Here is a 13,658-nt window from a genome sequence, read left to right as displayed (position 1 = left end):
ATTTAGAAGGCGCAGGAAATATACATCCCAAAGAAGAAGTATTCTAAAGACAGGATGATGCAACGACGGCTAAGAATGTCAACATAAAATCCAAAGAGAGGGCAAATAATGGAGCAAAAATTAGTGGGAAGTTAGATTGGGAAGTTTTTAAAATCCAACAGAAGGCAACTTAAGAAGTCATAAAGAAAAGAGGGAATATGAAGATAAGCTAGCCCATAATATTAAAGAAGATACCAGAAGTTTCTTCAGACGCATAACGAGTATAAGAGAGGTGAGAGTAGATATTGGACTGCTGGAAGGAAATGGTGGATGAACTGAATAAGTATTTTGCTTCAGTCTTCTCTGTGGAAAACACTAGCAGTATAGCAGAAGTTTGTGAGTGTCAAGGGGCAGAAGTGCTTGAAGTTGCCATTACTAGGGAAAAGGTTCTCGGGAAATTGAAAGGTCTGAAGGTAGGTAAGTCACACGGACTAGATGGTCTACACCCCAAGGTTCTAAAAGCGGTGGCTGAAGAGATTGTGGAGGCATTAGTAATGACCTTTTATAAATCAATTGATTCTGGAATCATTGCAGAAGACTAAAAAGTTACAAATGTTACTCCACTCTCAAGAAACTAGACAGATTCAAGAAGAAAGGAAACTACAGACCAGTTAATCACGTTAGTCAATGCAGGGACCACTTCTTTTTACGTTATATGTCAATGATTTCGATGATGGAGTTAATGGCTTTGTAGCCTTGTTTGCAGAAGATATGAAGATAGGAGGAAGGTCAGATACCTTTGAGGAAGCAGAGAAGCTACAGAAGAACTTAGACTGATTAGGAGAATGGGCAAAGACATAGATGGAATGCAGTGTTAGGAAGTGTACGATCATGCACCTTGACAGAAGGAAAAAAAGTGCAGACTACTTTTGAAATGGAGAGAAAATTCAAAAATATGAGATGCAAAGGAACTTGGGAGTCCTCATGCAGGATTTCCTAAAGGTTAGTTTGTAGGTTAGATCAGTGGTGGGGAAGGCAAATGCATTAATGGTGGGGAAGGCAATAGATCAGTGGTGGGGAAGGCAATTAGCATTAATTTCGAGAGGACCAGAATATAAAAGCAAGGATGTAATGTTGAACATTTGTAAAGCACTAGTGAGGTCTCACTAGGAGTATTGTGAGCCTTTTTGGCTCCTTATCTTAGAAAGGATGTGCTGATATTGGAGAGGGTTCAAAGAAGCTTCAGGAAATTTATTCTAGGATTTAAAAACTTATCAGATGAGGAGCATTTGATGGCTCTGGGCCTCTATTTCCTGGAATTCAGAAGAATGAAAGGTAGCCTCATTGAAACCTATTGAATGGTCATCAGCCTTGATAGAGTGGATGTGGAGAGGATGTTTCCTATGGTGAGGAAGTCTAAGACCAGAGGATACAGCCTGAGAAAAGATGGTCATCCATTTAGAATGGAGATGAGGAATTTTTTAGACAATGAGTGGTGAATCTGTGGAATTCGTTGCCACAGGCGGCTGTGGAGGCAAAGTCATTGGATATATTTAGGGTAGAGGTTGATAGACTCTTGATTAGTCAGAGCATGAAGAGATATGGGGAAAAGGCAGGAGATTGGGGCTGTGTGTGAAAATAGATCAGCCATGATGAAATGATGAAGCAGAGACAGAATTGATGGGCCAAATGGCCTAATTCTGCTCTTATATCTTATGGTCTTATGATTGTGTGTGTAGAGGTGTTACAGTTCTTCACTCCTGACAGACCTGGTCCATGTTTGTACATGTTCCCTCGCCCCTGATTCTCCAGGGCTATTCCACTAGTTCCACCAAGCATTTTGGTAGCCTGTATGTAACAAAGCGGGGTTTGCAAAGTAATTTCTTCCACCCCCAGTAGCCAGGTAATTCTCAGTGCTGACATTATGCTTATCGGGTGCATATGCTGGGCTAACGCGCAGCATAGACTGTTTTTTTTTGTTCTAGCGCACTTCAGGACAATGGAATTCTCTGACGTGTTTGGTTTGTTGCTGCTTCCTGTTTCAGGGAGGCGGCCCAACTAATGAATGATTTGTCTTGTTTGTGGTTGCGCATGCTCAGTGCTGGCTCAGTGGAAGAGTTCACGTTGGGGGATGGGGAGAGTTCTTGCTCCAGGAAAATGTTTAGTTATTGATTGATTCATTGATCAGTGCCATTGTGATCCCACTGTAACGAATATATTTGCAAACAGTGGTGATTTTGAAGAGGGATGTGAATTTCTCTTTTATTTTATTTTGGATAATTGTTCCAGCTAATGATGACAACTCCGCTGCATTACAAAGAATGAATTATGGCTTTTCTCCTAGTGTAAGGAGATCCTTACTTAAAGGTCCATTTCAGTGTAGAGTGCGGAAGGGGTTATGTAGGTTCATACTGGTGCTTTAGAGATGTAGTCCTAAAGGTCTGGTGGTATATATCATCATTCTCTCTTTTGTCATTTTGCCACATTTGCACTGTGAATATTTTTGCACTTTTTCTAATTTTTTAAACCTCGGGCATACAATAGACGACCTTGCACTGGATGTGTTATTTTGGCCTGCCATCTGATTTTAAAGTAACACTTTCATAAGCGCACACGATCCTCACCAAAACCAATAGTGTGACACTATCAGATCATGCCTAGTCCATCAAAACTTCATTAATGCAACCCCTTGTGTAATTATAATTTAACCTCTTACATTGATAAGACCATACTAAATATCTCCAAGTCCACAGTAACTTTCCTAGCACACGGTGTCCAAGGTAGAAGACTCTCTGTCGTATCCATTCCTGATTGTTGGGTTGCTGTGCCTGGTGCCAGCTGGAGGGCTCCTGACTGAATGCTGGGACACCTTGGGTTCACGGAGTTGTCAAAAGGCAGAAGCTCCAGATCAGAATATAGTGACAGGACTGGTCAATCAACTTATGAGCCAACTCGTTGTCACTGACCCCTCACACTCCATTCCTGTACTTGGACACTCGAATAACCTATAATCTCTGGGTTGAGATTACACTACTCCAGCTGTCTTTCAATAAGTGGTGCCAAGCATAGGAGAGTGCAGACACTGTCTTGTACTTCAGTCTATGCTTGGGAACTGGGTGTAGAGGCAACTTGACCCTTCCACTGCTTCCAGAATTAGATCATAAATATGCAAAAGTCATTGACTGTTTATTCCCCTCCGCTGATGTTGCCTAACTTGCTGAGTTGAGTTCCTCCAGCATTTTGTGTATTTGTGCCCAATGAAGCAGTGGAGGCTGCCTCAGTAAATATATTTAAGACCAGGTTGGATAGATTTTTGCATACTAGGAGAATAATGGGTTATTGAGAAAAAGCAGGTAGATGAGCCAATGGTCAGATCAACCATGATCTTATTGAATGGCAGAGCAGGATTGACAGGACAGATGGCCTACTCCTCCTATTTCTTATGTTCTTATGTTATAATCCTGCATGAGATCAGTGAGGATTCAGCCTGTGTGATTGTGCAGAGTGAGGAAAATATTCACGGTGGTCTTGTTCTTCTGCAGGTCCTTCTGTCATTCAGTATGTTCCACACTAAGGCCACAATCAGCTAAGTTCAGCTCCTCATGTGTGCTGAACCAGCTTCAGTTTATGTCCAGCTTCTTCTTTCTTACAGGATGTGTTCAGCAGAATCAACCAGATCATAGAAGACAACGACCAGTGGGAGGAAATGGAGGAGGGTCAACGCACAGAAGTTGCCTTGCTCCCGATGGATGTTCTGGAGCGTTCCATAGAGCTGTATGTGGTAAACATGAAAATGGAGAATTACAGCTTAACAGTGGGTGGTCTAGGTAGGTCCCACCAGGTATGTAATCCATTAAGCCAACTTTGTAACTTGCGGATCATCACAGGTTCTAAGCTAGATATAAACACATGATTCTGCATTTGCTGGAAATTCAGAGCAAAAATCACAAAATGCTGGAGGAGCTCAGAAGGTCAGGCAGTATCTATGGAAATAAACAAACATTTGATGTTTCAGGCCAATACCCTTAAGGTGCAAAAAAACCTGAAACATCAACTGTTTGCTCATTTCCATGGATGCTGACAGTCCTGCTGAGTTTCTCCAGCGTTTTGTGCATGTTCCTTTGGATTTACAGCACCTACAGTATTTCCTGTATTTACCAATGGCTTCATCCTTGTGATGAGCTGATCCTTTGGTAAAATCCATTAACCTGAGGCTTTAAAGGTTCACACAAGGACCGAGCTTTGATCTCCTTCTCACACCAGTTAGATATAAGGTTGGGTTTCTTCCATTTCCTCGCCAAGCGAACCAACCAGGCAACAGCAGTTAAATTACCAGCCTTCATAATTGCTACAGGAATGATCTTTTGAAGCTGGAAAGAATATAAAGGATGGTTCTGGGACTCAAGGGACTGAGTTAAAGAGAGAGGTTGAGCAGGTTAGGACTTCATTCATTGGAGTTCAGGACACTGAGTGGTGTTCTTATAGAGGTGAATAACATCACGGTGGGGGCATATGCTTTTATTCTTTTGAACGCTGTTAGACTTTTGGGGAGTCAGGAGGTAGAAGGCATAGGTTTCAGATTAAAGGAGAGAAATTTGATAAGAACCTGAGGGGCAACTTCTTCATTCAGGGGATAGTCGGCATATGAAACCAGAAGAAGGCAATGAAATAATTAGTTGATTTGTACAAGATCATGCTTGGCCGAGACAGAGTAAGTAGAAAATGTTGGGTCAAAAACTAGGGATCAAGGATTTAAATCAACTGGTAGAGGGATTAAAGGGCAGGGGATGAAATGGTTCTTGCCGAGAGGGTGATGGAACCTAAAACCCTCTGCATGAAGAGACTGAGCAAATCATCACATGTAAACACTTGGATGTACTCATGAGCTGGACCTTCAGAGCTAGACTCACAAGTATGAGGCAGGATTAGGCTGGAGAACTCGTTCTTATTTGGCACATGGACAATGTGCTGAATGGCCTCGTGTATTGTAATGCTTCTAAAGAGTATGCTGTCAAAGGTTGCTTCATATGTTTACACATGTTGATAGCGCTGTATAAATACAGATCACTATTGTCAACCTCTAGTCAATGAACCCTGTCCCTGGGCTGAGTTATAGAGGAGAACGCTTAAACAGACCATAAATGTCAGCACAACTGGCTTGGCCAAATGGAGATTACCCTAAGAAATTCTACTGAGCATCTAAAATATTAAAAAGCAGCCACTAAGCAACAACCAACCACATTAAATGATTTCAGTTATTTGCATTCTATTTCAGACCTTCAAGTCAAACTTCTTAGAAATCAAACCATCAGAGTCAACAGAACTGTGACACTATTGGCAAAACAAAATCAGATGAAATTCCATTGGGAAACAAAGGAGTCGAATTATAAATTTGGTAAGGTCAGCTCTCTCTGTGAGAAGTGAATTGGAGGACGAACTCTGTCAGAGCCTACAATGGACTTTTAACAAAGGCTTTGTCACAACAGGATATCACTCATTTGCTTTTCTGAAAATTTCCTCTGTATTGATTGCAGCTGAAGAATTGGAGGATAGCTAATGTTGCTGCGTTGTTTAAGAAAGGCTCATAGAATAAGCCAGGAAATGATAGACCGGTGAACCTGACATCAGTAGTGGGGAAAGTTACTAGAAAGTACTCTAAGAGTCCGAATATATAAGCATTTCAGTACTTGGACAAACTGGGACTGATTAGGGATAGTAAACATGTTTTTGTGTGGTCAGTCATCTAGCCAATTTTCAAGGGTTTTTGCTGACCAAGTTACCAGAAAAGTTGATCAAGAAGCTTCAGTCTCTTGGCATTCAAGACGAGGTAGTATACTGGCTTAGACACTTACATCACTGGAGAAGCTAGAGAGTGGGAGCAAATGGCTGCCTCTCTGACTGCAGCCCTGCCACTAGTGATGTACTGCAGGAACTGGAACTGAGTCCGTTGTTTATCATCGATATCAGTGATCTGGATGATAATGGACTAAAATGGATCAGCAGAGTTGCAGATGACACCAAGATTGGGGGTGTCATGGACAGTGAGGAAGACTATCAAAGTTTGCAATAACATCTGGACGGGCTGGTAAAATGGGCTGAAAGATGACAGGTGGAATTTAATGCAGACAAGCGTGAGGTGTTGAACTTGGGACGACAATCCAGAGTAAGAGTGGTAGGACTCTGAGGATTGTGGTGGAACAGAGAAATTTGGGAATAGAGACCAATAATTCCTTGAAATTGGTATCATAGAGAGATAGGCTCATAAAGCTAGCTTTTGGCACATTAGTCTCCATAAATCAAAGTACCGAGTTCATGTATTTGGATGCTATGTCAACGTTGTGCAAGAAGTTGGTGAGGTTTAATTTGGAGTCTTGTGTGCAGTTTTGGTCACTTAACTGCAGAAAAGATATCAACAAGATCAAAAGAGCAGAGAAAATTCACAAGGATGATGCCTGGGCTTGAGAGCCTGAGTTATGGGGAAAATTGAGTAGGTTAGGACTTTATTCCCTCAAGTAAAGAAGAATGTGTGGAGATTTGATGGAGGTACACAAAACTGAGGGGTATAGAAAGGGTAAATGTAAGCTGTCCTTTTCCACTGAGATTGGGTGAGACTGGAACTAAAGATCATGGATTAAGAGTGAAAGGTGAAATGTGCAAGGGGAACATGAAAGGGAACTTCTTCACTCAGAGAGCGGTAGTCAGTGAAAGTGGTGGGTGCAGGTTTGATTTCGACGTTTAAGAGAAAGTTGGATAGGTACATGGATGGGAGAGGTATGGATTACTCTCTCTATAACTCTAAATTAGAGGGGAAAGGAAGGATTCACAAGGATGTTACCAGGATTGGATGCCTTAAATTATAAGGAGAGACTGAACAGGCTGAGACCAGACTAATACAGCACAGAAACAGGAACTTCAACCCAAAATCCCAATCTCATCCATGCTAGCCACGGTGACCACTAAATTCGTCCTGCATTTGGTGCATATCCCTCTAAACTACTCCTTTCCATGTACTTATCCAAATGCCTTTTGAATATTACTACTTCAACCACTTTCTCTGACATCTCGTCTCATATACACACTACCTTCTGTGTGAAGAAGTTAACCATATGACCATTAGTCATAGGAGTAACATTCGGCCATTTGGCTCAACAAGTCTGCTCCAGCATTCAATCATGGCTGATCCTTTTTTTACCCCTCCTCAACCCCATTTTCCAGCTTTCTCCCCATAACCTTTGATGCCATGTCCAATCAAGAACCTATCAATCTCTGCCTTAAATACACCCAATAACCTGGCCTCCACAGTTGCCTGTGGCAACAAATTCCATAGAAAGTTGCCCCTCAAGTTCCTTTTAAACCTTTCCCCTCTCACCTTAAGCCTATTTCTTCTAGTATCATGTTCCCCTTTGCTGGGAAAAAGACCAAATGTGTTTACATTATCAAGGTCCCTCATGTTTAATTCTCGTCTATTATATCACCACCTCCAATCTTCTACACTCCAAGGACCATAGTCCTAGCCTGCCCAACCTCATCTTATAACACTTCAACATCATAAATATTTTCTTAAAACTTAGCAGCACCCTTCCTATAGTATTTTGCCACTGAATTTCTTATCACTGTCCTTTAACGTGTTGTCCCAACTCATTTCCTATCTGACAAATGCAGAGTTGCAACATACTTTCTTCACTTTGTCTGCCTCTGTCACCACTTTCAGGGAACTATATATTTGTAGCCTAGGTCTCTCTGTCCGAAAACACTCTGCAGGGACCTGTCATTCGTATGTGTGTCCAGCCCTGGATTAACTTCTCAGAATGCATCACATCACACTTTACTGCATAGAACTCAATGTCCCATTCTTTTACCCAGTTCACCTAGATCTGGTTGCAATCTCAGATCACCTTTTTATTGTCCACTACACCAGCTGCCATCTATAAAATTATTAACTCTAGCACTTATATTCTCACCCAAATTGTTGATATGTAACCAAACAACAGAGGACTCAGCACTGATCTCTGTGGCACACCACTAGTTATTGGCTTCCAAGTTGGAAACAACTCTTCACCACCACCCTCTGATTCCTTTTAACCTACCAGTGGGTACATCTTTGAGATGTAGGAGTAAACTGGCACACCTGAGGACACTTACATCATCACTGGGAGAACATGCAAGCTTCACCTAGTCAGCAGATGAGATCCAGATTGAACTACAGTTGCTGGAACTGTGATGCAACATGATCTGCTGTGCCAAAATACACCCACTAGTCCCTCATAATTCTTCTCCAGGATCCATTTACTAAGAATTCTTAGCAGTGCTGAGGAACAAATGGTTGTTGGGGTCTAGGTCTATCATTCCAAATAGTTGCTGCTCAAGTTGATAGGGTTGTTAAGGTGTATGGTGTGTTGGCATTAATTAATTAGGGGACTGAGTTTAAGAGCCGGGAGATAATGTTGCAGCTCTAAAAAACCCAGGTTAGACCACATTTGGAGTATTCAGTTCTAATCACCTCATTATAGGAAGGATGTGGAAGGTTCAGAGAGGGCACAGAGGAGATTTACCAGGATGCTGCCTGGATTGGAGAGCATATCTTATGAGGAAAGGTTGAGCAAACTAGGGTTTTTACCTTTTGAGCGAAGGCAGATGAAAGATGGATTGATAAAAATAATCAAGGTGATAAGCCATATAGATAGAGTGGACAGCTAGAGACCTTTTTCCAGGGCATAAATGGCTAAAACAAGGGGGCATAACTTCAAGGTGTTTGGAGGAAAGTACAGGGGAGATGCCAGAGGTAGGTTTTATTACATAGAGATTGTTGGGTGTAATACATAAGGGACATCTATGTGAAGCTTAGATTTGTGCATGGATGAAAGAATGTTCAAAGGCTGTGTAGGAGGGAAGGGTCAGTTTGATCTTAGAGTAGTTTAAAATGTTGGAACAACTGCGTGGGCCAAAGGGCCTGGTTTGCTGTCCTGAGCTGTATTGCTCTGTGTTTTATGTTTCCAACAACAGACGTAACAGCTTCCTCCAAATTCACCAAGTTCTTCTCAGCTTCCTCTTTCCTCAGGCACAAATTTTATCACTTCATGTAACACCACCAATCCTGTCTCCCAACAGAATTTGCAGCTGTTTCTTTCGTTGCCTGCACGAAGTTGGGGGCGTTACTGAATGTGAAAGAGCTGGAAATGGAGAATAAGAAGTTTGGGAAGGAGCATTTGGAGCTGAATTCAAACCTGCTGATGGCCGTACTGACCACCTCCAAGCAAAGTCTTGAAAACGTCACATTTATCATCAAAAACAAAGAGGTTTAAAAATCAAAGAGATCCAAGTTGTTATCATTGTCCCTGAAGGGACCTGTGAAATAAATGTTACAATAAGCGGTGTATCAGAGTGAGGGGTGTGGCGTGTGTAGGTGTTACAGTGAAGGGTCTGGGATGTGTCATGTTACAGTGAGTACGTGAGGTGGATTGGTGGTCCAGTGAGTGGTGTGGGTTGTCAGTGTTAACCTAGGGGGCATTGGGAGTGTCATGTTACAGTGAGAGTAACAGTGAGAGTGTGTGTTTCCAAAAGTTCTCCAGTGTTATGGTTTACTGAAGGAGCAGGGGGTTTATCTGCATTGGCGTAGATGGAAAATTTTATTTTGTGCTGATATCATCAGTTGATTGCAATCTGTTGACTGTCCTTTTGTAGGTAGATGACGTCGATGATTACACAGTCTGTGTCTTCCTGCGTAAGAGCCAGGGCAGGGTTTTCTGGTCAACCACTGGCTGTAGGAAGATATCCTCCAATCATTCCCACACATCCTGTAACTGCAAGCATCTGAGTAACTTCGCCGTGCTGGTTGCTTTTTACAAGGTGGAGGTGAGAGGCTGCTGGAGCTTCAGGGTGGGCCGGAGGTAGAGGTGAGGGTGTGTCAGAGCGTCTGTCCGGGTGGTGAGAGCAAGATTGAGGATTTGTGCTCAGGGGGAACTGCCTTCCTAAGCCTAGTAGCCCATTGGCCAGTACATTCTGCAGTGGTGGCTCTGGAGGGCCAGCAGAATACTATTCTCTGCTGGAAATTCTGGGTATTGCAACCAATTGAACCAAATTGGTGTTTGTCCCTGCTGCATTGTGTTCTACAGGATGAATAAGATTACTGTACTCAAACATACAGTACAACTGGTTACATAGGAAATTGCATTGAGGGCATTGCCATGATTAAACCTTACAATGCTAGAAATAATAGCTGACTGCAGAGATAGACATAGACATAGACATAGACATACTTTATTGATCCCGAGGGAAATTGAGTTTCATTACAGCTGCACCACCAAGAATAGAGCATAAATATAGAAACACAAAAACCACAAAGAATCAAACAACAATATGCAAACTATGTCAGTTGGAAATAAGTCCAGGACCAGCCTATTGACTCAGGGTGTCTGACCCTCCACGGGAGGAGCTCCAGATTCATCATTACTTGAGGATGGGGACACTGCCTTCAGATCAGGGAAAAGAACATCTCTTAGATCAGCAAGAGCCATGCTCTCCCAGTCCATCAGGGAGGCAAAGTGTGAGTACACACAGAAAATTCACAGACTCTTCTGTGACAACAGGAATCGCAGCACATATGGCAGGGTATTCAAACCATAACAGATTATAAACTCACCCTCTGCATCAACAACAACGATGCCTCCTTTCTCGATCGCCAGAATGCCTTCTATACACGATTTGATGCATTGAGCAATATACTGTAACATCAAGGAAAGCACCCTTTCCCAAAGGATCAGGCAGCCCTTCTAGCTGCAGCCAAGGTAAGAAGGATCCTAGCCAGGGTAAACCCAAGCAAATCTGCGGGGGTGGACAACATACCTGGACAGACGCAGAGGGAGTATGGAACAGCTGACAGTGTTCTTAACGGACTTCTTTAACATCTCTTTGAAAAGTCCACTTTCTCTGCAGGCTTCAAGGCAGCCACCATCATTCCAGTGCCCAAGAGTGCAATGTTAAATAGCCTCAACAATTCTGCCCAGTGGCACTGACTTCACAATTGTGAAATGTTTTGAGCAGTTGGTAATAGATTATATACTGTAAAATGCCATCTTCCAACTACAGTAGACCCATCCAGTTTGCTGACTGCTCAAACCGATGCACTGATGATGCCATAGCACTCTGTCCTGAACCAAAAAGAATACGACACCTCGTACTCCAGAATGCAGTTCTTCAACTTCGCTCGGTGTTTAATCTAACCATCTCTCAAGGGTGGTGGGTAAATTGTCCTCACTGGGACTCAACACCCCTCTCTGCAAGTAAACACACACAAAATGGAGGAACTCAGTAGACTAGCCAACATTTATGGAAAAGAGTACAGTTGACATTTCAGGCCAAGACCCTTCAACAGGACTGGACTGCTGTGCTCCTCCAGCATCTTGTGTGTGTTACTTGGATTTCCAGCATCTGCAGCTTTTCTCTTGTTTGTAATTGGACCCCTCTCTGCAACTGGATTTTGGACTTTTTAACAGAAAGATCCCAGTCAGTCCAAGTTGGCAGCAGCATCTCAAGCTTCATCATGCTGAGCACTGGTGCCCCCCAGGGCTGTGTGTTCAGCCCACTGTGATTCACACTGCTGACTCATGACTGCACTGCCGGCTTCAGCTCAAATCATATCATCCAGTTTGTTGATGATACAATAGTGGTTGTCTCATCAATAACAATGGGGCATACAGAGAGGAAAGTGGGGAGGCTCATCAAATGGTGTGAGAACAACAACCCGAGTCTCAACATGGACAAGAGATGATTGTGGACTTCAGGAAGGCACAGGTCGACCACCCCCCATTCCACATCAATGGCTCAGCTGTGCAGAGAGTGAAGAGTACAAACTTCCTTTGTGTGCACATAACAATGAGCTAACCTGGATCCACAACTTTCTACAGGAGCATCATTGACAGTGTCCTGTCTGGCTGCATCATTGTGTGGTACGGAACCTGCAAGGCGTCAGACCACAAGACCCTACAGAGAACAGTTGGCACCACAAAGAGAATCACTAGAGTCTCCCTTCCCTATTTGTGCCGTTTACCAGCAGCATTATATACGAAGGACCCAAAGCACCCCACCACCCATCCTGCAATCTCTGACCCACTGTGAGGAAGGAGGTGCTAAAGCATCAGGACTAGGACTGCTAGACTGGGTAACACCTTCTCTCCCTCAGGCTGTGAGTCTAATGAATACCCTGTCACCAATGATGTCTGATCATAGGTTAGGATGCTCTTCACTGATACTGTTTACAGCTTACCTGTTTTGCATACATTTTGAATCATACTTTATTGACTTGTTTATGTAATATTTTGGTTTATGTACTGTGAATGTTATGTTTTGTGGCTGCACTGTTCCCTGGAGGAACACTGTTCTCTTTGGTAAGGCCAGTGATGTTGTGGGGATGGAACTGGACTCTCTGACCGTGGTGTCTGAAAAGAGGATGCTGTCCAAGTTGCATGCCACCTTGCACAATGTCTCCCATCCACTACATAATGTACTGGTTGGGCACAGGAGTACATTCAGCCAGAGACTCATTCCACCGAGATGCAATATAGAGCGTCATAGGAAGTCATTCCTGCCTGTGGCCATCAAACTTTACAACTCCTCCCTTGGAAGGTCAGACACCCTGAGCCAATAGGCGGTCCTGGACTTATTTCCTGGCATAATTTACATATTATTATTTAACTATTTATGGTTTTATTACTATTTATTATTTATGGTGCAACTGTAACAAAAACCAATTTCCCCCAGGATCACTAAAGTATGACTATGACTATGTACAGTCAGCTGACAATAAACTTCAACTTGAACAGAGTTGCTGCAATCTTCCCCTTCTGAATTTTGACAACTGCTTCCTCAAGAACCTGCTGGATTTCCTGCCTGTTCCCCCTCAAACTGGACAAAACCACTGCTGCTTCCCCCCTGCTCTGCTGGGAACTGCTTCTTGCTGGCCAAGTGTCTGCTGGTGGAGTTCAATGGGTCGACGACAGTCTTTCAGAGGAAAGGAATATCAAGTTGAAACCCTCTCCAGAACTCCCAATTACGAGAATCTCCAACAGAAACAATTGTTCCTTTCCTCATACAGATGTTGCTTGATCCACTGAGTTCCTTCAGCAGATTGTTTGTTGCTCCAAATTATAGCGTCTGCAGCTGTTGTGTGCCCCGTACTGAACCAGCTGAGCACTGTCTCCTGGTTTAATAATCCAGGTTGTCCCGAGTGAGCTCTTCAGTACTTTTTGCCTTGCAGGACTTTCTGAGAGCTCCTCCCGACTGGTCCTGAAGGACAAGGCAACATACTGGAATCTCCTCTGTTCTGGGAGTACTGAGTGCTGCCAGATCAGCTAGGGTCTTTTCCCAGCTGGACATGGGGACTGGAAATGGAATTGAATTTGGTTTATTTAGGCAACAACGTGCAAGGACATAGATTGTCAGATTAAGAATCCATGTTATCAAACTAGGGAATCATTCAATAATCTTTTAAGAGTGGGAGAGAAGCTGATCTTGAGCTTGGTGGTATGTACACTCAGGCTTCAGTATCTTCAGTCTCATGGGAGGTGGAGAAGAGAGAATGTCCGGGGTGGGTGGGCTGTATGATCCTGCAGGCAATGTTACTGAGGCAGTGACAAGTGTAGACAGAATTCATTGAGGTGAGGCTGGCTTTCATAATGTGCTGA

General features: G+C 43.1%; 1 protein-coding gene across 3 annotated transcripts in view; it reads left to right on the top strand.

Annotated features, from left to right (window-relative positions):
* The window catches only part of LOC140191077 (adhesion G protein-coupled receptor E5-like), a 50,330-nt gene that overhangs the window by 21,227 nt on the left and 15,445 nt on the right, over window positions 1-13,658 (top strand). For all 3 annotated transcript variants that reach the window (XM_072248153.1, XM_072248152.1, XM_072248154.1), the window contains 4 exons: window positions 3,632-3,806; window positions 5,255-5,374; window positions 9,088-9,275; window positions 9,661-9,831. In XM_072248153.1, coding sequence (XP_072104254.1) covers window positions 3,632-3,806; window positions 5,255-5,374; window positions 9,088-9,275; window positions 9,661-9,831 — 654 coding nt within the window. The remainder of the gene's footprint in view (window positions 1-3,631; window positions 3,807-5,254; window positions 5,375-9,087; window positions 9,276-9,660; window positions 9,832-13,658) is intronic.

Source organism: Mobula birostris, chromosome 32 (genome assembly GCF_030028105.1).
Source record: "Mobula birostris isolate sMobBir1 chromosome 32, sMobBir1.hap1, whole genome shotgun sequence".
NCBI classification, from domain to species: Eukaryota; Metazoa; Chordata; class Chondrichthyes; order Myliobatiformes; family Myliobatidae; genus Mobula; species Mobula birostris.
The sequence above is the reverse complement of the archived record's forward strand: the minus strand, read 5'-3'. Positions and strand labels throughout refer to the sequence as shown.